The sequence below is a fragment of the Carcharodon carcharias genome, chromosome 6 (genome assembly GCF_017639515.1).
Source record: "Carcharodon carcharias isolate sCarCar2 chromosome 6, sCarCar2.pri, whole genome shotgun sequence".
Taxonomy (NCBI): domain Eukaryota; kingdom Metazoa; phylum Chordata; class Chondrichthyes; order Lamniformes; family Lamnidae; genus Carcharodon; species Carcharodon carcharias.
Genome location: NC_054472.1, coordinates 115,293,372 through 115,319,054, shown reverse-complemented (window position 1 = coordinate 115,319,054; position 25,683 = coordinate 115,293,372). Strand labels below are relative to the sequence as shown.

At 46.6% G+C, this 25,683-nt stretch overlaps 1 protein-coding gene across 1 annotated transcript in view; it reads right to left on the bottom strand.

Moving 5' to 3' along the window:
* The window catches only part of kcnq3 (potassium voltage-gated channel, KQT-like subfamily, member 3), a 1,166,510-nt gene that overhangs the window by 75,850 nt on the left and 1,064,977 nt on the right, over positions 1–25,683 (bottom strand). The window contains exon 9 of the mRNA XM_041190084.1: positions 10,826–10,848. Coding sequence (XP_041046018.1) covers positions 10,826–10,848 — 23 coding nt within the window. The remainder of the gene's footprint in view (positions 1–10,825; positions 10,849–25,683) is intronic.

The following is a 25,683-nucleotide window of genomic DNA, read 5'->3' as shown; positions in this document are numbered from 1 at the left end:
CGAGGCCTTCTGTGCTTGGTGGGCACCGCGGGGACTGGGGTGTTTTGTTGACCCCTTTAATCACATTTTGATTTAAAGTTTGTAATGTTCCTTTAAACTTTGTCCTTGGTTTTACAGCTGACCTGAATTAGGGGCTGTGCCTGATTTATCCTAATTTTGTTGATTTGGTTTTCATTTAAAAGATTATCAAGAGTTCAAATCTCACAATGGCAAACTATGAAACAATGTAACTTCATCTGAATAGGAACAGATGGGAATGTGTTTATACTCGAAAGAGTTACCAGCTCTCCACGAAGCAACCAGAATCTTATGAGCCTCTCATTCCCCTTCAGCAAGAAATGCAGCAGCTACCTGAGATCTGGTTTGGCATGCATAAATTTCAATAACAAAGTTAAGGTATGAAGAAAATGTAAACAACTTGCTGAGCAAAAAGAATATCAAAGCAATAAATTGACAATTTTAAAAAATGATTAATTAATAGAAATGACCAATAAAAAGTGCTAAGAAGCAGAGCTAGCTAATAATGCCTTTTCACGTAAGAAAGATATATGAGGCCCAAAGTCTTGATCACTAGTGAAGAGTGGCAGGTGGGCGGGGTGGGGGGGAGGCGGGTGTGCTGGAGCCGAGCTAAGGATTTGATTTTGACTAATACTGACCTTGTGTTTGCCTCTGGCGGTGCACACTCTGAGCTGGCCTTGGTGGAATTCATATGAAAGTGGGGGTTGGAAGCAGGTTGTCTTTCAGCCTTGGTTTTCCTTTTCTCCTGGCCTGGTGTGTGGATAGGTTTTAGGGGACGGCGGAGGAGGAGGGGAAGGGTGTGGGTGTCTGAGTTCCTGCACCAAGAAGGCAGTGTTTGGGTGTGTGCTTGTGTGACCGTGTGTGCACGTGTCCGACTCACTCCAAGGGTGGGATTTTCTGGTCCCAGCACTGGTGGGCATCATTGTGGACTGGCGAGAAAATTTGAAGAGCTGCCCTGCCCTTCAACGATGAACCTACAAAGCAACTTTTCTACTACTTTTATATCCTTTCTATTTGAGGATGCTCAAAACTACACAGTATTCCCAAGTACAGTCTTAATATGGCCATGTAAAATTCCAGCATTATCTCTTTCCTTTTGTACTCTATGCTTCTAGGCACATCAAGGATTCATTTATCTATTTTTGCCGCCCCGTGTACTTGTGCTCCATCTTTTTAAGAGCCTATATGTCTGCACAATAAGATTCCTGTGCTTCATTTAATGTCTTACATTTTTAAGATGTATATTTCCTTTCCCTACTCTTATTTTCAACACCTAGCACTTCACATTTTTTTACATTGGACTACACCTGCCCAATCTCTCACTCTTTTTATATCATACAAGCTGAAGATCTGCTATGGTCTTTCAGAACCAGCACTCACTCACTCACCCCCACGGACCCAGGACATTTGAAGGTTAATATTGCTGAGGAGGAGTTCGGGATGGCTGTAAAGGTGGCAAGTCACACTTCCTCTTAGCCCTGTGTGACACTCCAGCTGTCCTGGTGCTCACTGTTGTTACAACCACCATTCTTTTTGGCCTCCTGGGCCCACTGTGCCATCCTGACTCCCGTAGTCCATAAGAGGGCCGGCACCTGTGTGGGAGGGCAAGAATGCAGCCAAGGGCAGACTACAACATCCCCAGAATGCACCCCAGCTGTCAAAACAAATGGCCGCATGGACTTGGGCTCTCACTTCAGGGCAATTGGGCCTCAAATGCTGGAACCTTGTCCCGGTGTGGAGCGCTCACCACATGATTCTGTATGAGTACATTGAGGCCTGAGATGGCCACTTTAGAGGGGGGTTTGCTACCTGAGCCTGGCTCCCAGAAGGCATGGAGCCTGGTGATTAGCCCCGTGTGCAACCCTTCTCCTGGACCCTGCCCAAGAGAGAAATCTGCTGATTATGCCAAAGCCTTGCACAGCATCAAAGGAAAGTGAGATGCCACAAGGGCAAGTTGGATGCTGGGCTACCAGGACAGAGCTGCTTCTCTGTTTATCAGTGCTGACTTGGATCTAATACTGGAGGCCGTGAGGGAGAGAAAGGTGTTTCTCTTCCTACATAGCGGCAGGAAGGGGTCACCTCATCATGCAGCAGGAGCACTTCTTTGCTCAGTAGCTTCTCCCTCCACCTCCAATTCCTCCTCTTTTCACACCTCCTGCTCCTCCCCCAATGACTGTACTCAAGGTCCCACCTCTCTGGAAGGCCAGGAATGAAGAGCACAGATGGCCAACACAATATCTGAGCCCCTTGCTGGAGGGTATTGGAGGGTACCACCCGATCAGTCCAGGCTCCGGATCACATCATCAGAAGTGTGATGGCCTACTCAATGGTTGTCCTGCTGAGCAGGTGTCAATGGTTGCATCTCACCTGTGCCTCTATCTGGGGATCTTTTAGAGGGGCCAGCAGCCATCACTTCAAAGAACTTCCTTTGTCCTCTTGGATCCACCCACCCATTTTGGCGGTTGGAATGAAGATCTGAAGCATCCTGTACTGGTGAAGAATGAAGCAACGTTCAGGAAAATAGGCGCATACTTGGTGGATTTTTTTTTTGTGGCCGCAGACCAGTTGCACATTGAGGGAGTGAAATCCATTCCTGTTGATGGATCTGATAGGCCAGTCACTGGACACCTACTTGGGTGTAATTGATGATGCCCTGCACCCAGCAATGGTGGCAAAACTCAATGCTCTCTGTCCCTGTGAGGCCGCTTCTGTTGTGAGCTGAGAGTACTCTCCAACTGTGGCAAAGAGGTCATCAGTGACCTGCCGGGGCAGGATTTTGCCCTTAGAGGGGGTGCTTGGCGGGGGTGGTTGGGAGACCGACCGACCGCCCCCCCCACCCCCCACCCACCCTCTTCCACACTCTCCCACCCCTCTCTCCCCCACCCCATGATCAGCTCCACACTGCAATTTCATGTGGGCGGGCCAATGAAGGTCTGCCCTGCGTGGATTGTGAACAGCAACACTGAGCGCTGCCTGTGTGGACGGGGGGAGGAGGAAGAGCCGGGCCTGGTGCACAATTCGTGCATGAGCAAGAACGAGCACTTCAACCTCCCTGAGGCACGGAGCTGCGTCAGGGAGATTGAAGTGCTATGTAAAAAAAAAATGAAGAGAATAAAAATATAATAAGACATGTCCCCTCGTATGACTCTGTCACATGAGCTGGGACATGTTTGTAATTCAAAAATAAAGTTTTTATTTAATGCTTATTTTCTTTAGGAAACCTGATCCTGCTTGTGGATGAGGTTTCTTAAAATATGTAAAGGCCACTTGGCCTTTTTGCCAGCCCGCCAACCGTTAGGTTGGATGGCAGCATAAATTTGAATTTAATTAGATTGTCAATGGCCTCAATAAGCTTTTTAATTATTGATGGGCACACAGCCGACTCAGGCGCGCACCCACCGAGCGAAATATCACGAGACTGTGCAATGATGTCAGGACGCACACCCGATGTCACCGCGCATCATTTTACGCTTGGGTGTGTCGGGCCTGCACACCGAGCATAATATTCTGCCTCTGCAGATGCAGAGGTGTGCAGCTGCTTGCAAAATATCGCTAAGCCCCATAACTAATGCTTGGAAGGAGCCAGAAGCAAAGACATTCAAGGCCACAGTGACTTTGACAGCTACTGCCAGGCCAAGGTGAGCAGTGCTGCAAGGTGCAAGGTCTTTGGCGACGAGGTCACAGATGTCGGTAACCATCCACCTGGAGAATTGTAGTCTCCTCCAGCACTGGGTTTCAGTCATCTCCAAATAGCTCCATTTTTGGTGGTAGATCTTGCATTGCGGGTTTGGCCTCCGTTACCTTCCTGTCCCTCTTTCCCCTCCCATGCCCCTGGTCCCACCCTTCTTGTGTAGGATGTGGCCACTCATCGCCACTGGATCCAAAATCTGACAGTCGTGTCTCCAATGCCAGCTGCAGCCTTTCTATTGAACAGGTGGCTGTGAATTGGGATTGGCAGCCTTGTCCTCTGCTCTTCTAACCCATGATGCCAAGGGGATGATGACCATGTACAATGCCTGATTGCTGAGTGCCCATTCTCCCTGCCACTTTGACAGCACCAAGGGCACCTCCTCACCAAGCACAGAGTTTCTCTTTGGCCCACTGGTCCTCTTACAGGTCTGGGTTGATGCCCTGGGGCAGCATCTATGTAGTCATCAAGGTACCAAGTGACTGGCTAGTGTGATCCATCAACAGAAAGGGATTCCAGTCTTTCAACATCTCCACTATGTACTCACCGCTCTTCAGTTGATCTATAATGGATAGCTCCTGAAACTTATGCACCAACTCCAACATTCCACTGTCCTCCTCCAACCAGCTCCTCACGTGTTTTTTAAATCCTTTTGATAGCCTCAGTAGAGGGGAGAGCAGGATCCCTGTCCTGCCTTCCCCCACCCTGTTTAATATTGTTGCAACAGGGAACAGCATCCTGAAGTTGACAGACATTGGCATTTTTGGGCTCCCCCTGCCTCCATTCCTGACTTGGGGATGGGGAAGGGGTTTACCTGAAAATTCAGCCTATAAATCCCACAAACAGCAATGTGACAATACCTTTGATTGTAGGATAAGTATTAGCAGGACACTAGGAGATAACTGTTCTGCTCTTCTTCAATTTGTGCCATGGAATCTTTTACATCAATCTGAGAGGACAGATGGATTCTTGGTTTAATGTCTAATCTGAAAGGCAGCACCTCTGACAGCACAGAATTCCCTCAGTACTGCATCAGGCTGTCAAGGTACTGATTTTTTATCCTGAAGTCCTAGACTGAGACTTGAACACAGAACCTTCTGACACAAAGGCAAGAGTGCTACCAACTGAGCCATGACAACTCGACAAGATGATATTAGAGAGAACACAGGTAGAGCGAAGAAAAAGGGAGAAACAGCAGGGGCAGCTGAGTAGATGGTCATTACTCAGGGACAGATATCCATGAGTTCCTCACACTTGTTTTTAATGGGTGAGGGTGGATGAAGCAAGGGTTTTGGGAGGTGGCCAATAGTGAAGGAAATAAGTTAGGGTTTTTTTTTCTGCAGGCCCTAGTTAAGCTTAGTAATGTCAGTGAGATAAAGAGGAAATACCTAGTCATGAGGTTGCCAGTGAAATAAGAATGTTCTGATTCATCAATTAATGGACATTGTGAAGTGAAAGTTGGTCATTTTGCCAAAGTCCTAAGGTAATCACTGATCAGGATAACCAAACAGTAAAATGTTGGCTCAGTTGGATGTGATTTAGTAGACATAAGACTTCATGCAGAGGCTAAAAACAGCAAAGAGCTGGACATATTAGTGACATTACCTATTCATTATTTGTTAGGATATGAATTACATTTTAAAATCATTTTCCTTTTGCTTTTTCCACCATTCCCCAGCAACACCCCATCTAATTTACTTCTTGTTCATGGGCTGTTCATCTCAGTACACGGTACCTTTAATGTTTTTCACATTTATGCACGTGTGGTGTCTTAAAGGGAATGACTTGTGCGTGGCCTGCATTGTAACTTCTGGCTTACTATATGACTACACACACGCACAGTTTAGAGGGGACACTGCACACCACACCACCCCCCTCCTCTGCCCCCCATACCTCATTCCCTAAGTGTAACTGAGGATGAACAATCCAACATGGGTTTTCTGAGTTACTAACACATTCTGGATTTATATGCCAAAGTGGTTCACAGAGACAAAAATAAGAAGTGCTGGGGTGGAATTTTACACCAGCGGGATTTTACAGTACCGCCAAAGTCAATGAACTTTTGAACAGCTCGCTACGTTTTACTGCCCCATTCCCGACACAACGGGGCTGTTAAATTCCACCCCGGAATTAAAAGAAGGAGGCATCTTGAAGGAGAGGTGGGCGTAGAAAGGTACGTGTGCCCAATCACATAAGTAGAGAATGTTTCAGGAGCTAGTGAAGCAGTTAAAGAGCAGGGCCTCAAAGGTGATAACCTCTGGATTACTCCTGGTGCCACTATATTCTAGTGAATATAGAAGTAATAAGATAAGACAGGTTGATGCATGACTGGAGAAATTATACCGGGATAAGGATTTCAGATTGCTGGGGCAATGGAACCAGTTCTGAGGCAGGAAGAAACTGGACAAGATGGGTTGGTTGCGCCTCAACAGTGCTGGGCCCAATGCCCTTGCAGGGTGATCAACCTGTGCTTTTCGAAGGGTCTACACTAATTTGATAAGGAAAATAGGACCAGGATGAAGCATTAGAGAGGAGATACAGGCCGGTGAGCTGCAGGCACTTAAGTAGCCACAAGTGATAGTGGTAATAATGAAGAACTGACTCAAACTAAGGAAGAATAGGAATTTAATATTCCTAGCTACAATGTATTTAGGAAAAATAGGAAAGCAAAAGAGGTGGTGGGGTTTTCAGTATAGATCAAAGATACTATTGAAGCAACAATAGCAATTTATATAGCACCTTTAATGTGGTAAAATGCCCCAAGGCATTGGAACTAGAAAGAAATGATATACTCGTAGATTCAAAGAGAGAATCTATTTGGTTAGAATTAAGGAACAATACAACTGGGGCATCTTCAGAAGAGGAGGACGATGAGGAGGCTGCAGCATCCTGATAGATATCATAAGTGGCCACATGGAGGATGCAAAGATTTAGGTACAAGGGAGGCTTTGGAGGCACTTACACTCATTCATTTGGCCTGACCCTTGCACTGCAGTCAACCAGCCAAAATAAAGATCCATACTCAAGCGCACTAATGCCAATCGTCTCTGCTGTAAAGCTCAGACCACTTTGGTCACTAACACCTGCTATTACTACAATTCACAAATGATGAACATATATACTATGGTCATCCCCAGCCAGCCCATGGGCCAACACATACCACAATACTGGACAGAAATTTTCATAAACCGAATCATATATTTATCACATTATTAATCACAAACAAACAGAGAATCATTAACTGTCTAATCACCCTTGAGACCCAAGTGTATTTTCTTAATTCTTTTATGAGTGCCTTTGTGTGGTGCTTCCCCTTCACTGCCGCTGAAGTGGAGGTAGGCTGCTGCCCATTGCCTGGGATGACCTTGGATATCCTCTGGCTGCCTGAGGCTTGCTGGGCCCTGACATGCTGAGGGGCACCTGCACAGGTGTAGGACCACCCCCCCCCCCCCCAGTCATCACAACATTTGGAGGTCCTATTGCCATTGATAGAAAGGCTGAGGAAGTGCTATCCATGCTTGGAGCATCCTGAGAGAAGCATCCTGAAAGGAGCTCCCAGGAGCAGAAGGCAGCCACTCCTCCTCCCTTGAAGGCACACTTGTACTTCTCTACTGACCTGAGAAGGACAGGGACCTGGCTGAACCTCATCCCTCTTTTGCCTTGCCATTGAGCTCATTGACAAGGTGATGACATGCAGATCTGTGTCTATCTCCAGCATCCACTGACTGGTTTGCTGGATATGGCTGTCCAGGACACTTTCAGCCTCTTTTGGGAGGAGGCAATGTGAGCAGACTAGAGGGAGATCGCAGCACTCATGCCCTCACTGTCCGAGCCACGATCTAGGTGCCTTCTGGAAGCTCTGCCCGGTCTTCACACACATTATGCTAGACTTCCAGCATGTTCCCCTCACAGATGGCTTCAGAGGCATGTCATCAGCACGGGCTCAGCATGGGCCTGTCCTCCCACACTTCTCCAAGTGGTCTGGGCTGTCACAGCCTCTGACAGCTGCTCAGGCGTTTGTGGTGCTTCTACCAGGTTGTGAGCCAGAATCTATTCATGAACACATACCAACTGAGGTGAAAGTATCTGTGCTGGTGGAGAGTACAGCGGAATAGCATGAGGCTGCACCCTCTGAGGTCCCCTCCTCCTACTCAGAGGTGGATAAATGGCCCCCAAGATGGCAGCTCTCTGTTCGCATTGTTGATCTGTGAGAGAGTACAGCATAATGAGTGCTTCTCGCCTCTCCAGACAGGAACCCACAGAGTCTGCTGCTTTTCACATCGATTTCTGCACATTGGAGGACGCATGAACACTATCCCTCATGCTCACCCGATGCTTCCCCTTGTACTTGTTCATGAGGTTGCTCATCCTCCTGTGACTGAACTCCAGCCTCATTGAAGGAATGGCCACCCTGAAATCTTTCCAGCTCTAGAGCCTCCTCCTTTATGGGAGTCAGGATGGCGATGATCAGGATCCATCACCACTCCGGACACTCTCTGTCCTTCTGGGCCATTTTCTCCTGCAAGAACACAGGAGAATGATGTTAGTCTCCACACTGGAGGAAATACAGCATCTAATCACTTTGCACACTTGCTGCAGCTTCTGTGGCCAATGATGTGCACTATGCAATGCGTGGCATGTGCCTTCTTACAGTGCTGCAGTCATTCCTTCCCCAGGAGATGCTGCAGCCTCAACCCATTGCCACCAAAATGATGGGCTCTCCCTCCCTGGCTTCAGCACCCTCTCACTTATCCATTTTCTGACCCCCCTCCCACAAAGGGAGCTGAGGCTTGTCACTCACTCTTTAGGAGCTGAGAAGGTTGTTGACCTGCTTGAAATTTAACATAAACAACTGTGAAGTGATTCATTTTAATAGGAAAAATGAGGAGAGGCATTATAAAGTAAATGGCACAATTTTAAAAGAGTGAGGTAGAGAGACTTTGGGGTATATGAAACAAGTCTTTGAAGTTGGCAGGACAAGTTAAGACCACTGCTCAAGAAGCATCTGGATGTTTGGCTTGATAAAGAACTACACGCATACAAAAGCAAGGAAGTGATGTTAACCCTTTGTAAAACATGAGGCACAAAAAGTTAGTATGCAGGTACAGCAAATAATTAAGAAGGCTAATGGAGTGTTATCCTTTATTATGAGAGGAATTGAACATAAAAGTAAGGATGTTATACTTCATTTATACAGGGCAATGGTGAGATAACATCTCAAATACTGTGCGCAATTTTGGTCTCCTTATTTAAGGAAGGCTGTAAATGCATTGGAGGCGACTCAGAGGACATTTACTAGATTGATACCTGGAATGAGCAGATTGTCTTGTGAGGAAAGGTTGGACAAACTGGGCAACCACTGGAGTTTAGAAGAGCAAAGGGTGACTTGAGTGAAGTATATAAGATCTGAAAGGTACTGACAAGGTGGACGTGGAAAGAATGTTTCCTCTTGTGGATGAGTCCAGAACTAGGGGACACTGTTTTAATCTTAGGCGTTGCCTATTTAGGACAGAGATGATGAGAATGTTTTTCTCTCAGAGGATTGTGTGACTTTGGAACTCTCTGCCTCTAATGACGGAGGAGGCGGGGTCATTGAATATTTTTAAGACAGAGGTACATAAGTTCTTGTTAGGCAAGGGAATCAAAGGTTATCGGAGATGGATGGGAATGTGTCATTCAAAACACAAACAGATCAGCCATGATCTTATTGAATAGCAGAGCAGGCTCGAAGGGCCAAATGGCCTACTTCTGCTCCTATTTCATATGCTCGTATGTTTGTATGTACTAGTTCAGCCACAGCTGGAGTATTGAGGTCACTTATATGACCCTAACTCGTCAGGCACAAGCCCATTTTTTGTTACCTTTTCTATGGCGGTGGATATTGAGATGTCTAAGTGTTGCTCCACAGATGTGATGCATGTTTCATTAACTTTGTTTAATTGGGATAGCACAGTGCAATTGGGAGATCTACTTTCTAAAATTTACTGTTGCTGCACAGGTTTCCCATGGGTCAGAAAACCTAGCATTAAAAGGGATGTGGGAGCTGCTGCCTCCAAAAATGAAATTCCTCTTTAACATGTTCCATGGGCCTGGAGGAAGCAGAATGCTTTGCCAGACTCTCGAGGAAGCCTTTCGTCACCTCAACCCTAAGCACTGGCCTCCCCTCAGCCATGGTTACAGAGGTCACCCATGCTTCTTCTGATCATTGCCTCCCACCCCCTCCTGACAATGGGCACTCCCTGAATCACTCAGCCCTGCCCACCCCTCCTACCTCCTGATTGCAGGCTTCCCTCACCCTGCCTCAATCCATGGGCTCCCCCCTCATGATTGCAGCCCTCTTCCCCCTCATGATTATAGACTTCTCCCCCCCTCAACTCCCTAATGCAAGCCTTTCTCCATCCCCTCACCTGATTGCTGACTTCTCTGCCCAGCCAATTGCAGGCCTCTCCCTGCCCTTCTGATTGTAGGATTCACTTACTGTCTGAATGCAAGCCTCACTTCTTGCGTGTCTGGGGGCCTCTCCAACCTCCTGATTTCTGGGGACCATCCTGCTTTCTGCAGCTGGTGAAACCTCCCACCCACTGGCCATTTGGCTGGCTGCTGGGTAGCAACGGAGCTTAGAAAAATTAAGTTCAGCAAGCCCACCATGTCCTCAGCCTTGCTGGATTCTTTGTGTATTTTCAGCCTCACCCTCACCCTTCCTGCCTCGGTAAAGACCTGTAGGATTGGATGCAGGAAGCACATTTTGAGACAAGTTTCGGTTTGTGAAGGACAGAACTTGGGGAACTGTAGTAATTGAATCTGGAAATGGCAAAGGTATGGATATGAGTTTCACTGGTTGGGCGTGAGGTATGAGTGCAGGTGGATGATTTTGTTGAAGTGACGTATTGGTTTTGATGGCAATTAGGATATGATATTTGAAGGCCAGATCAGCATCAAACAAGATCATGCACATTGGGGTCAGCCTGAGTGAGCCTCCAGAAACGGGATGGAATTAAGGGCATTGAGAACCCTCAATAGAATTGTCAGCTTTTTGCAGAAGCCAAACAAGTTCTGATGAAGGGTCATCATCAATCTGAAATATTACCTCTGTTTCTCTCTCCCCATATGCTGCCTGACCTGCTGAGTTTTTCCAGCATTTTCTGTTATTATTCTAAACAAGGTGGTAGCAGTCTGGCTGACTTTGAGGTCAAGGCAATGTGTTTTTTCAAGACTAAATGAGGGCAATTTTCATTCTTAGCAACTTCAATGTGATTAAAAATCATCAGAGTGTATAGTGGAAGCCCCTTTTCCAATATCAGCTAAGCAGTCAGATAGCACGGCGAAGGCTGAGGAGTCTAAGATTGGAAACAATCAATTGAGACAAATTGGTAGTGAGGGTTGTACTCATTTTTTGAACTCTAAGCCTGACCAGATGGTCTTCTCTGGTTTTATATATTTCTATACTCTTAGGAATAACTGTCGAGGATAGCATGTAATCAAGCAAATAAACAAGGCCAAAGATGAAGTTTTGGGGCATACCTGAGATGAACACATGGGATGGAAGCAGAGCCCATTCCAGCAGATGTACATTGACCTCCGTTATCCCAGGGTTCTTTGGTGTCTTATTTGGTCAAATGCTGCCTTGATGTTGAGAGCTCTTTCCTCTCCCTTTACACAATTAGTTCATGTTCATGACTGAAGAAGGCTGTAATGACTTCTGAAACTGAGACGTTCAGTTAGCAAATTATTGGTAAGTGTCACGTTAAGGTTCTACTAATGACTTCTTCCATCACTTTGTTGATGGGTGCAAGAATGATGACTGGATGGTAGTGGCCACTATTTGTCTTACCTTGCAGCACTACAACTGGGGATTTTTGGGGCCCATTGGGCTGGATTTTACAGGCCGTTTGCGGGCAGGAAAGCAAGTGGGTGGACCATAAAATAGGGTGTTATGTTATTGGTTGCATACCCACAGCCTGCTCACCTGCCCCCGCCCTGCTATGATTTTACAAGTGGCAGAAGAGGCGTCGGGTGGGCCGTCCACTGCCATCGTCCAGTTGAGACCAAGTGGGCAATTCATGCCCTTTAATTAATGCCCATGGCCTCCAATTGGCCAGCAACTTTATGAGATGGGACTTACTCCTGGGGAACAATGGAGGTCTTGCGTCCTAATAGACTCGTCAATTAAAGCAGAGGCTGGCTGAGTGGAAGTGGCCTTGCACCTGACGTTTACACCAGGTTGTGGGGAACCCATCTTCAGCATATAATCCAGCCCATAATCTTCACTATACCCAGAGTATCCGGAGCACTCAGCTGTGTCTTAATGAACCACTGACAGCTACGATGGTGGGGAACCCAAACAGACGCCAATTTGGATCATCCACATGGAAATTTAGGTTCTTGTAGATACTTTAGCCTTATCTCTTGCACTCATATGGAATCATGGATTTTATAAATAGAAATATAGGGCAGAATTTTCTGCCTATTGGGCGGGCGGAGAAGGTGCGGCCGCGGGTGGGCATAGACCCAATTGGTGCCCACAATCGGAGCTGGGCCACCATTTTGTGCGGGCAGGCCAATTAAGGCCCACCCAGAGCATTTCCGACTCGCGTGAATAGCGGGAGTGTGCAGGCTGCGGTGGGCACGCACAGACTACCGGGTCCAATAGCGACCCGGCAGTCTGTTTAAAAGAAGACCTGCAAGCTGCTCACAATGGCCACTTGCAGGTCACACAGCACCGGGTTGGCTGAGCAGGGCACACTGGAGGGAAGGGCAGAGGAGCAGGGCAGGCTGCAGGGTCTGCCACAGGAGCAGGGCAGGCTACAGGGTATGTTTGCTGCCCTCCTCGAGGAGGTGGTAGCACGGCGGGCGGTGTTGGCCCCCCAGGATGGGAGGAGGAGACCCCCCCCCGCCCCACATGACGAAGCGTGCCTGGAAGGAAGTGCGGAGATGGTGAGCTCCCGCGACGTGGTGCGGCACACCTGTGTCCAGTGTGGTAAGCACTTCAATGATTTATTGTGCTCTGGAAGGGTGAGTACCATGTTGGTGTTGGGCATTTAACCCAGTAGGCAGCCTTAGCTTTTGAGGCCCCCCCCACCAAAGTCTTACTGTCGTGACTGCATTGAGTCATGTTGGGCATTTCTCATACGCTGGGTGGGCAAGCAGATAGTGCCCATGCTTACATCAACCTGAGTGGTTCATGGGGAGATGAGTTCTCCCCTGCACCATGTGTTGCTCTTAGTCACACATGACTAGTCTGGGGGCAACCTGCAGGAGATGCAGCTAGACGCATACTCAGAACTCCAACACCTGTCCTATTCATGATGATGAGTTTGTGGAATGGGAGCCTCAATGTCTCATGGCCAAGAGCCATCTGCTGCCCTCGACGCTGCATGTAGTTGCGCCTCCTTGCCATGGGAGCTAAGACCATGTGTTTCCTAAAGTGATGGACGCAGAATGTGTCCAAGGTGGCTGTTGGAGGCTTGGGGGGAAGGGGGGTTGGGAGCAGGCGTACTATCTTTCTGTGACTGATCAGCAGTAGAGGGGAGAGGAGCCACTGGAGGCCTGGTATGAGCCACTGTGGTTGGGGTGTGTTGTGCGCATGCAGAGTACATGTGCGATTAGCCGCAATGAAAGGTCTTCTCTGTTTTTCAGGAGAAAAATGCTCAGAATGCCTCTGAGCATTCGCGGACTGGAGGCAGCCAGGCCCAGTTGCTGATTTTGAGCTGTTTCGAGCAGGAGGCCCTGGAGCTTGAGAGGCTCCATGGTCCCAGGTCCACAGTGTCGGTGAGGCTGGGGTGGAACAGCCAGGTATTTGAGGTCCACAGTGACACCCACTCTGTCTTCCCACTACCCAAAGCACTGATGATTGTTTGAATCGTTATTGTAGCAACATTGCTCATTCACAGACTGATAGGGTCAAAGGTGTGGGCCATAGACAAAGGACCCTCGGTCCTTCAAAGATGCGCATGTCCAGTACCTTCCAAAGTCGCCTTATCCCATTTCCCACCACTATCTCCATGGCCTTGTATGCCATGGTATCGCAACTGCACATCCAAATGCTCATTACATGTTAGGAGGGTTTCTGCGTCCACCACCCTTTCAGCCAGTGCGTCCCGCATTACTGTGTGCAAAAGTTCCTCATCACCTCACCTGTCAACCTCATAACCCTTACCTTAAATCAATGCCACCAGGTTACTCATCCCTCCGCAAAGGGGAAAAGTTCCTTTCTGTCAACCCTATCTATGCCCCTCATAATGTTATAAACCTCAATAATGTCACCCCTCAATCTCCTATGCTCCAGGGGAAATAACCCCAGTCTATGCTATCTCTCCTCCTAAGTCAAACTCTCCAGCCCAGCCACGACCTCTGCACTTTCTCCACTCCAATCACATCCCTCCCGTAAAGCGTATTTCACAACTGCATGCAGATCTATAGCTGTGGCCTAGGCAGCATTTTCTGCACTTGTAACATGACCTCCCTGTTCTTATGTTCTATTCCTCGGCTAATAAAGGAAAATATGGATTTACCTTCTTAAGCACCTTATGTATCTGAACCACTACCTGAACAGGCTGGTCGACATGTACAGCAAAATCCCTCTGATCCTCCTTACTTTCCACGGTCCTACCATTCCTCGTGTATTCCCCTGCCTTGTTTCTCCTGCCCAAGTGCAACACCTCACACTTACCCACATAACATTTCATTTGGCATTCCTTAGGCCATCTGGCCAGCCCGTCTGTATACGCTTGTAATGTAAATGTATCTTCCTGACTATTTGCCACCCCACCAATATTCGTCTCCATAGGTTCTGGAAGGTTGAGCGTATAATGAGCCTGGGAGAAAGGGATGAAGTATCTCACTGTGTGGATGGCAACTGATCCACAGTCCTTGTTGTTATTTTCAGCATCATCAGAGCCTAGCGATCAGGATCGATTGCAGATGCTCCATCTCACACCTGAGGGCCCTCAAATATCACCTGCATCACACCATTTCTGCGAGGCAGGCACCTGCGCAGATACTAGCACCTCAGTGGGCATTGCAACATCGGCTAGTGTCCCGGGACACAGTGGAGAGGGCACTTCACAATCGCTGGAGAAGCTGGCAGAGACAGAGAGGGCCAATAGCGCCAGCAGTCGGAGGACTGCAGTGGGCCAGGCACACGCTCAGTTGGTGTGTGATGATGTGCCTCTGGAGTCGTCCGCGATGCAGCAGCTACTGGAAATGCGGCCGGGTGTGCGGGAGCATCTGTGAGTGTTGCCTGAGACTATGCTTCACTTGGTGTCCGTGGTGGAGGAGTCCACATGGAGCATCACTGATGCAATGAGCTTCATATCATAGTGTCATGCTTCCTCCATGGAGATAGTGGCGATTCTCATGGAGAGGGGCTTCCAGGAGTACAAGCAGCTTCTCCTGGGGATACGCTCGGACTTGCAAACCCTTACAGTGCCAGTGGCCACAGCTGGTCTTTGCCAATGTGGGAGATGGTCTGGGCACCAAGTTTCCCAGCTCGTTGCCCATCCATCGAAGGTGAGCAGGGAGGTCCGGGGTGACCTCATGTCAGCGGAGCAGCTGCCTCTCATATCTGCGGGCTCCTCTCACGGCGCTCTGGATGAGGGCAACAGCTGCTCCGCCCCTCTCCCAGTGACCGCTTTACCGGGTGAGGCTGCAACGACTGGAGAGATGGCAGCTGTGGACCTGGCAGATCCCTCCCAGGCGGGGCCAGCACAGGCTCCACAGGCCAGAGGAAGGCCACCAAAGTCATCGAGGCCACCACGACAGCAGAGTCAGCAGGCTGTCTCAGATGCCACTCCAAGTGATGGGGTGGCACCAAGACATAGCATCCGTAAACGTAAGCATAAGGCACCTTAGGCACACCACGGGTTTCTCACTGGTACTTTTGTGTTGGCCCTAGATTAGGGACTTATTATTTGTTTCTGCATGAATAATGTTTTGTTTTGACTTTGTGAGAACTTCTGATGGTGAAAATAAACCAGATGTGTTACCATGGCTGAGAGTGGCTCCTTTGTTCTGCATTTGTATGTTTTACATACATGTAATGAGTGTTTGAGTGGACATTGAAGTTTATGTCCAAAGCTTAGTTGCAGCTGATGACCTGGCAGATTTAGCACTTAAGTGCTGACTATTGAAGCACCAGGCAAGGCTGGTCCTCCTGATCCATTTATGGAGCTAGCTGAAGGTTCGTTGGATTAAAGTCTCCCGGGTATTCCTGCCTCCTCGGTGTAGTCCTGGGTCAGTGTTCAGCCCCTCATCATTCCCCTGTGCTTCCTCATCCTCAGAATCAATGCTGGATTAATCGTTTGCAGCCGCATCCACTGCGTCAACATCTTCATCGTCCAATGCGTCTTCCCTTTCCAGCGCAAGATTGTGCAGAGCGCATCATGTTATCACTATCACAGAGACGCGATCTGGGGGATACTGGAGTGCATCCCCTGAGCGATCCAGGCATTGGAAGCAAATCTTGAGAAGACCGATGGCTCTCTCCACCATAGCCCTTGTGGTGCCGTGGCTCCTATTGTACTGCTGCTCAACTTCTGTTCTTGGATGGCGGAGAGGCGTCACGAGCCACCTTCTGAGGGTATAGCCCTTATCACCCAGCAGCCAACCATCAAGCCGGACTGGAGCACTGAAGAACTTGGGCACCTGGGAGTGTCTGAGGATGTAGGCATTGTGGGAGCTGCCTGGGTACCTTGCACAGACTTGTAAAATCAGCATCCTGTGATCACACATTATCTGCACGTTCATGGAGTGGAAGCCCATCCTGTTGAAGGCACCGGGCTCACCTGCTGGCACCTTGATGGCCACATGTGTGCAGTCTATTGCACCCTGGACGCGGGGGAAGCCAGCAATTGCTGCAAAGCCTCTGGCTTGCTCTGTCTGGCTGGCCTTGTCCCAGCGGTAGTGGGTGAAGGTCAATGCCCGTCTGAACACAGCATCTGAGACCTGCTTGACACAATGTGGACAGCTGATTGGCAGACACCGCAAAGATCACCCATTCACTCAGATCACTCTGGAAGGAACCAGAGGCATAGAAGTTGAGGGCAACTGTGACCTTCAGAGCTACTGGCATGGGGTGTCCGCCCACACTTGGGAGAGATCTCAGGGCCAATCATCTGATAGATATAGTTGACTGTCTCCCTTGACAGTCGGAGCCTTCTTCGGCACTGCACCTCAGTCATATTGAGTTAGCTGCTTCACCACCTGTATACCCTGGCAGCAGGATAGTGGCATCTCTGTGGCCCCTTCCATCTTGGACTGCCTCTTGGCCCTGCATGCCTTGTGCCTGCACCTGTACTCCCAAAGGTGGCTTCCCTGGAGGCTGATTGTCCACTCCTGGCCTCCTCCTTATTCTAGCCCTCCCTTCCTCCTCAGAGGAGCTGCCTCCAGTGGACATGTCAGAACCCATGCCCAGTTTAAAGGGATGCCTCTGGAAAGCTGCAGGCCCGATAAAGATTCCTGAAGAGTGCTGACCTGAAGGTTCAAAGTACATAGAAAGCTGCTGGAATTCGTTCTGAACTGCTACAGATCACAACAGGCAAGTTTAAAAAACTTTCTGCAATAAATACTCACAGACCAGATTGGCAATCCTGCCTGTGAATGAGTTTGATTAAAAAGTCTCTTACCAACTTGCTCGTTGCACCTGTTTAGTTGTTTGATCGACTACCACCATTTTTAACTGGGCATGAGAGGGTTATGACATCTTGTTCTGATCCATCAGCAGCACAGTCACTTATTTGTCAATATGGTGTTATTTTTGGTGTTTAGTGCACATGTCCTCTGTTGTTGCTTCAATGGATGGTGGCTCATTATAAAGCATGCCTGGTGCAGCTCCTGGCTTCCTTGAACAAGGGTTGGCCTCCCTGCTTGATACTGACGGAAGAGTGAGGAATGACTCACACCCTGAGATTCCTGAAAATGTTCTGCTGCTCACATTTCCTCAGAGATGCCCAGTTTTAAGCTGATGGACCTGTCCTTTACCTTTTCCACTTAGTACAATGAACTGTAAAGCTACAAGATGCATATTGTCCTCACTACAGCGATGAAACTTTGTCGCCACAAGGGCTATGTTCCCATCAATGATACCAAACGGATACATCTGCATTATGTAGGTTGCCAAATATGATATCAAATCAGTTAACCTTTTGTGGTGGTAGCCCCACCCCTAATGTATATCAGCCTTAGTAGAGGTATATTTTAGGGTGCAACCAGATCAATTAGTTTCATTGAGATAGGTGCGAGTGAAATCATATCGCTGTTCCTTCATTGTCACTGGGTCAAAATCTGGAACTCCCTCCCCAACAGCACTGTGGGTGTACCTACCCCACACAGACTGCAGCGGTTCCAGAAGGCAGCTCACAACCACCTTCTCAAGGGCATTTAGGGATGGGCAATAAATGCTAGCCTAGCCAGTGATGCTCACATCCCATGAATGGATTTTAAAAAGCTAAGATAATATAAAGGAGCTGGGGATGGAGGAAAGATGGTGAAGGAGGCCGTGATCAACTTGCTTGAGCAGCATTGAGCTCAAGGAAGATGAGCAAGGATGCTGTGCTGCAGGCGCAGTCACAATGAACTGTGGAAGTGTGAGTCATTGACAATTCTCCAATTTCCTCCTTTCCTTCCTACAGTGAGATTGAGAACTTACAAACACTTATAAAACTCTCTAGGTCTCGCCCTCCCCCATGTAAAATCGTGGACAGGTCAGGAGTGGGCAAGTAGGCAGCATGAATGCTACCCAAGGAGTTTTATGGGCACTTAGTGCACCTGCAAACCTGTCAAAGTGGGCCTGTAAAATTCTTCACAGATCTCTGGCACCAGCAACAGGAATGTCATTAAGCAAGCCAATTAAAACAATTTTCACTGATAACAAACCAGTAACTAAAGATGCTGATTACCTATCACATTTTAGTCATTTTACAGGGAGTGAAATAAAGATTGGGGCATGCAGATGGGACTAAGGTAGAAACGGAAATATCATATGTTTCAAAAAAATCTAAAAATCTATGAAGTTATATTCAAAAATGGGGGAATTTGACATTCAACAAGTAAAATATTAGTTTCTCAGGACCAAAGTTCAACTATACTTCTGATTTTGTGTGCCTTAAAATGGTTGTTACACCTCATTCAACAAGATGTAACATTTTCAACTAAAAGTATAAAAAAGTGCAAGTTCAGGTCAATGCAAGTGATTCTTAAGGTCTCCATCTGTAAGGGCTTTAAAAGCATACCCTGTGGAGGAATGAACAAACACGGATATAAACTTCTGGATTGCTGCATTTAGCTACACATGTGTGGATGCCAAGGGTTGCTGCCAGTTTTACAAGTTAATTTCAGTAGAAGCTGTCAGATTGACAGGGTAATGACAGTGGATGCTGTCAGCTTCAAAGGTTAATGACGGTGGATGTTTCAGTTTCACAGGTTAACAACAGTGGATGATGTCAGTTTCACAGGTTAATGACAGTGGATGCTGTCAGTTTCACAGGTTAATGACAATGGATGCTGTCAGATTCACAGATTAATGACAGTGGATGCTGTCAGATTCACAGATTAATGATGGTGGATGCTGTCAGTTTCACAGGTTAATGACAGTAGAAGCTGTCAGATTCAAAGAGTAATGACAGTGGATGCTGTCAGATTCACAGGTTAATGACGGTGGATGTTTCAGTTTCACAGGTTATCAACAGTGGATGATGTCAGTTTCACAGGTTAATGACAGTGGATGCTGTCAGATTCAGAGGTTAATGACGGTGGATGCTGTAGGTTTCACAGGTTAATGACAGTAGAAGCTGTCAGATTCACAGGGTAATGACAGTGGATGCTGTTAGATTCACAGGTTAATGACGGTGGATGTTTCGGTTTCACAGGTTAACGACAGGGGATGTTGTCAGTTTCACAGGTAAATGAGAGTGGATGCTGACAGTTTCACAGGTTAATGACAACGGATGCTGTCAGATTCACAGGTTAATGATAGTGGATGCTGTCAGATTCACAGGTTAATGACAGTGGATGCTGTCAGATTCACAGGTTAATGACGGTGGATGCTGTAAGTTTCACAGGTTAATGACAGTAGAAGTTGTCAGATTCACAGGGTAATGACAGTGGATGCTGTCAGATTCACAGGTTAATGACGGTGGATGCTGTCAGTTTCACAGGTTAATGACGGTAGAAGCTGTCAGAATCACGGGGTAATGACAGGGGATATTTCAGTTTCACTGGTTAATGACGGTGGATACTGTCAGGTTCACAGGTTAATGGCGGTGGATGCTGCCAGTTTCACAGTTTAATGACAGTGGATATATCAGTTTCACAGGTTAATGACGGTGCATACTCAGTTTCACAGGTTAATGACGGTGGATTCTGTCAGTTTCACAGGTTAATGACAGTGGACGCTGTCAGTTTCAGAGGTTAATGATGGTGGATGCTGTCAGTTTCACAGGTTAATGATAGTGGATGCTGTCAGCTTCACAGGTTAATGACGGTGGATGCTGTCAGTTTCACAGGTTAATGTTAGTGGATGTATCAGTTTCACAGGTTAATGACAGGGGATGCTATCAGCTTCACAGGTTAATGATGGTGGATGCTGTCAGATTCACAGGGTAATGACAGTGGATGCTGTCAGTTTCAAAGGTTAATGACAGTGGATGTTGTCAGATTCATAGGTTAATCACGGTGGATGCTGTCAGATTCACAGGTTAATGACAGTGGATGCTGTCAGTTTCACAGCTCAATGATAGTGGATGCCATCAGTTTCAAAGGGTAATAAGAGTGGATGCTTTCAGATTCACAGGTTAATGACTGTGGATGTTTCAGTTTCACAGGTAAACGACAGGGGATGCTGCCAATTTCACAGGTTAATGACAGTGGATGCTGTCAGATTCACAGGTTAATGACAGTGGATGCTGTCAGATTCGCAGGTTAATGACAGTGGATGCTGTCAGATTCACAGGTTAATGAGTGTGGATGCTGTCAGTTTCACAGGTTAATGACAGTAGAAGCTGTCAGATTCACAGGGTAATGACAGTGGATGCTGTCAGATTCACAGGTTAATGATGGTGGATGCTGTCAGTTTCACAGGTTAATGACAGTAGAAGCTGTCAGATTCACAGGGTAATGACAGTGGATGCTGTCAGATTCACAGGTTAATGACAGTGGATGCTATCTGTTTCACAGCTTAATGACAGTGGATGCTGTCAGCTTCACAGGTTACTGAAGGTGGATGCTGTCAGTTTCACTGGTTAATGACGTGGGATGATGTCAGTTTCACAGGTTAATGACAGTGGATAATGTCAGCTTCAGCGATTAATGACATGTGAATGCTGTCAGCTTCACGGGTTAATGATAGTGTATGATGTCAGCTTCATACGTTAATGACAGTGGATGCTGTCAAATTCACAGGTTAATGACAGTGGATGCTGTGGGCTTCATAGGTTAATGACGGTGGATGCTGTCAGTTACACAGGTTAATGACGGTGGATGCTTTAACTTTCATAGGTTAATGACAGTGGATGGTATCAGATTCACAGGTTGATAACAGTGGATGCTGTCGGCTTCATAGGTTAATGACAGTGGATGCTGTCAGCTTCACAGTTTACTGACGGTGGATGCTGTCAGTTTCACTGGTTAATGACGTGGAATGATGTCAGTTTCACAGGATAATGACAGTGGATATTCCAGTATCACAGGTTAATGACGTGGGATACTATCAGTTTCACAGGTTAATGGCGGTGGATTTTGTCAGTTTCACAGGTTAATGACGGTGGATGCTGTCAGTTTCACAGGTTAATGACAGTGAATGCTGTCAGCTTCACAGGTTACTGACGGTGGATGCTGTCAGTTTCACTGGGTAATGACGTGGAATGATGTCAGTTTCACAGGTTAATGACAGTGGATATTGTCAGCTTCAGCGATTAATGACATGTGAATGCTGTCAGCTTCACGGGTTAATGATAGGTGCTGATGTCAGTTTCATACGTTAATGACAGTGGATGCTGTCAGATTCACTGGTTAATGACAGTGGATGCCGTGGCCTTCATAGTTTAATGACGGTGGATGCTGTCAGTTTCACAGATTAATGATGGTGGATCCTGTAAGTTTCATAGGTTAATGAAAGTGGATGCTATCAGATTCACAGGTTAATGACAGTGGATGCTGTCGGCTTCACAGGTTAATGACGGTGGATGCTGTAAGTTACATAGGTTAATGACAGTGGATGCTGTCAGATTCACAGGTTAATGACTGTGGATGCTGTCAGTGTCACAGGTTAATGACGGTGGATGCTCTCAGTTTCACAGGTTAATGACTGGGGAGGCTGTCAGCTTCAGCGATTAATGACCGGGGTGCTGTCAGCATGACAGGTTAATAATGGTGGATGCTGTCAGATTCACAGGTTAATGACAGTGGATATTTCAGTTTCACAGGTTAATGACGGTGAATGCTCGCAGTTTCATAGATTAATGACAGTAGATGCCGTCAGATTCACAGGTTAATGGCAGTGGATGTTGTCAGTTTCACAGGATAATGACGGTGGACGCTGTCATATTCACAGGGTAATGACAGTGGATGCAGGCAGTTTCACAGGTTAATGACGGTGGCCACTGTCAGTTTCACAGGTTAATGATGGTGGATGCTGTCAGATTCACAGGGTAACGACAGTGGATGCAGTCAGTTTCACAGGTTAATGATGGTGGATTCTGTCAGGTTCACAGGTTAATGACGGTGGATGCTGTCAGTTTCACTGGTTAATGATATGGGATGATGTCAGTTTCACAGGTTAATGACAGTGGATATTATCAGCTTCAGCGATTAATGACATGTGAATGCTGTCAGCTTCACGGGTTAATGATAGTGGATGATGTCAGTTTCATACGTTAATGACAGTGGATGCTGTCAGATTCACAGGTTAATGAGAGTGCATGCTGTCAGTTTCACAGGTCAATGATAGTGTATGCCGTCAGTTTCACACGTTAATGATGGTGAATACTGTCAGTTTCACAGATTATTGACAGTGGATGGTGTCAGTTTCAAAGGTTAATGATGGTGGATGATGTCAGTTTCACAGATTAATGAAGGTGGATGCTGTCAGTTTCACAGGTTACTGATGGTGGATGTTGTCAGTTTCACAGGTTAATGACTGAATATTTCAGTATCACAGGTTAATGACGTGGGATACTGTCAGTTTCACAGGTTAATGACAGTGGATGCTGTCAGCTTCACAGGTTACTGACGGTGGATACTTTCAGTTTCACTGGTTAATGACATGGGATGATGTCAGTTTCAAAGGTTAATAAGGGTGCATGCTGTCAGATTCACAGGTTAATGACAGTGGATATTTCTGTTTCACAGGTTAATGACGGTGGATGCTCGCGGTTTCATAGGTAAATGACAGTAGATGCAGTCAGATTCACAGGCTAATGACGGTTGCTGCTTTAGGTTTCCTAGATTAATGACAGTGGATGCTATCAGATTCACAGTTTAATGACAGTGGATGCTGTCAGATTTACAGGTTAATGACAGTGGATGCTGTCGGCTTCACAGGTTAATGACGGTGGATATTTCAGTTTCATAGGTTAATGATAGTGAATGCTATCAGCACCACAGGTTTATGATGGTGGATGCTGTCAGATTCACAGGGTAACCACAGTGGATGCAGTCTGATTCACAGGTTAATGAAGGTGGATGCTGTCAGTTTCACAGTTTAATGACAGTGGATATTTCAGTTTCACAGATTAATGACGGAGCATACTGTCAGTTTCAAAGGTTAATGACGGTGGATTCTGTCAGTTTCACAGGTTAATGTCGGTGGATGCTGTCAGTTTCACAGGTTAATGATGGTGGATGCTGTCAGTTTCACAGGTTAATGATAGTGGATGATGTCAGTTTCATACGTTAATGACAGTGGATGCTGTCAGATTCACAGGTTAATGAGAGTGCATGCTGTCAGTTTCACAGATGAATGATAGTGTATGCCGTCAGTTTCACACGTTAATGATGGTGAATACTGTCAGTTTCACAGGTTAATGACGTGGGATACTGTCAGTTTCACAGGTTAATGACGGTGGATTTTGTCAGTTTCACAGGTTAATGACGGTGGATGCTGTCAGTTTCACAGCTTAATGACAGTGGATGCTTGCAGTTTCATAGGTTAATGACAGTAGATGCAGTCAGATTCAAAGGTTAATGACGGTGGATGCTTTAAGTTTCATACGTTAATGACAGTCGATGCTATCAGATTCACAGGTTAATGACAGTGGATGCTGTCGGCTTCATAGGTTAATGACGGTGGATGCTGTCAGTTTGATAGGTTAATGACGGTGGATGCTGTAAGTTTCATAGGTTACTGACAGTGGATTCTGTCAGATTCACAGGTTAATGACAGTGGATGCTGTCAGTTTCACAGGTTAATGACGGTGGATGTTCGCAGTTTCATAGGTTAATGACAGTAGATGCAGTCAGATTCACAGCTTAATTACAGTGGATGTTGTCGGTTTCACAGGATAATGATGGTGGATGCTGTCAGATTCACAGGGTAATGACAGTGGATGCAGTCAGTTTCACAGGTTAATGAAGGTGGATACTGTCAGTTTCGCAGGTTAATGATGGTGGATGCTGTCAGTTCCACAGTTTAATGTCTGTGGATATTTCAGTTTCATAGGTTAATGATAGTGAATGCTATCAGCACCACAGGTTAATGATGGTGGATGCTGTCAGATTCACAGGGTAACGACAGTGGATGCAGTCAAATTCAAAGGATAATGAAGGTGGATACTGTCAGTTTCACAGGTTAATGACGGTGCATACTGTCAGTTTCACAGGTTAATGACGGTGCATACTGTCAGTTTCACAGGTTAATGACAGTGGATGCTGTCAGATTCACAGGTTACTGACGGTGGATGCTGTCAGTTCCACTGGTTAATGATGTGGGATGATGTCAGTTTCACAGGTTAATGACAGTGGATATTATGAGCTTCAGCGATTAATGACATGTGAATGCTGTCAGCTTCACGGGTTAATGATAGGTGATGATGTCAGTTTCATACGTTACTGACAGAGGATGCTGTCAGATTCACAGGTTAATGAGAGTGCATGCTGTCAGTTTCACAGGTCAATGATAGTGTATGCCGTCAGTTTCACACGTAAATGATGGTGAATACTGTCAGTTTCACAGATTATTGACAGTGGATGGTGTCAGTTTCAAAGGTTAATGATGGTGGATGATGTCACTTTCACAGATTAATGAAGGTGGATGCTGTCAGTTTCACAGGTTACTGATGGTGGATGTTGTCAGTTTCACAGGTTAATGACTGAATATTTCAGTATCACAGGTTAATGACGTGGGATACTGTCAGTTTCACAGGTTAATGACGGTGGATTTTGTCAGTTTCACAGGTTAATGATGGTGGATGCTGTCAGTTTCACAGCTTAATGACAGTGGATGCTGTCAGCTTCACAGGTTACTGACGGTGGATGGTTTCAGTTTCACTGGTTAATGACATGGGATGATGTCAGTTTCAAAGGTTAATAAGGGTGCATGCTGTCAGATTCACAGGTTAATGACAGTGGATATTTCTGTTTCACAGGTTAATGACGGTGGATGCTCGCAGTTTCATAGGTAAATGACAGTAGATGCAGTCAGATTCACAGGCTAATGACGGTTGCCGCTTTAAGTTTCATAGATTAATGACAGTGGATGCTATCAGATTCACAGTTTAATGACAGTGGATGCTGTCAGATTTACAGGTTAATGACAGTGGATGCTGTCGGCTTCACAGGTTAATGACGGTGGATATTTCAGTTTCATAGGTTAATGATAGTGAATGCTATCAGCACCACAGGTTTATGATGGTGGATGCTGTCAGATTCACAGGGTAACCACAGTGGATGCAGTCTGATTCACAGGTTAATGAAGGTGGATGCTGTCAGTTTCACAGTTTAATGACAGTGGATATTTCAGTTTCACAGATTAATGACGGAGCATACTG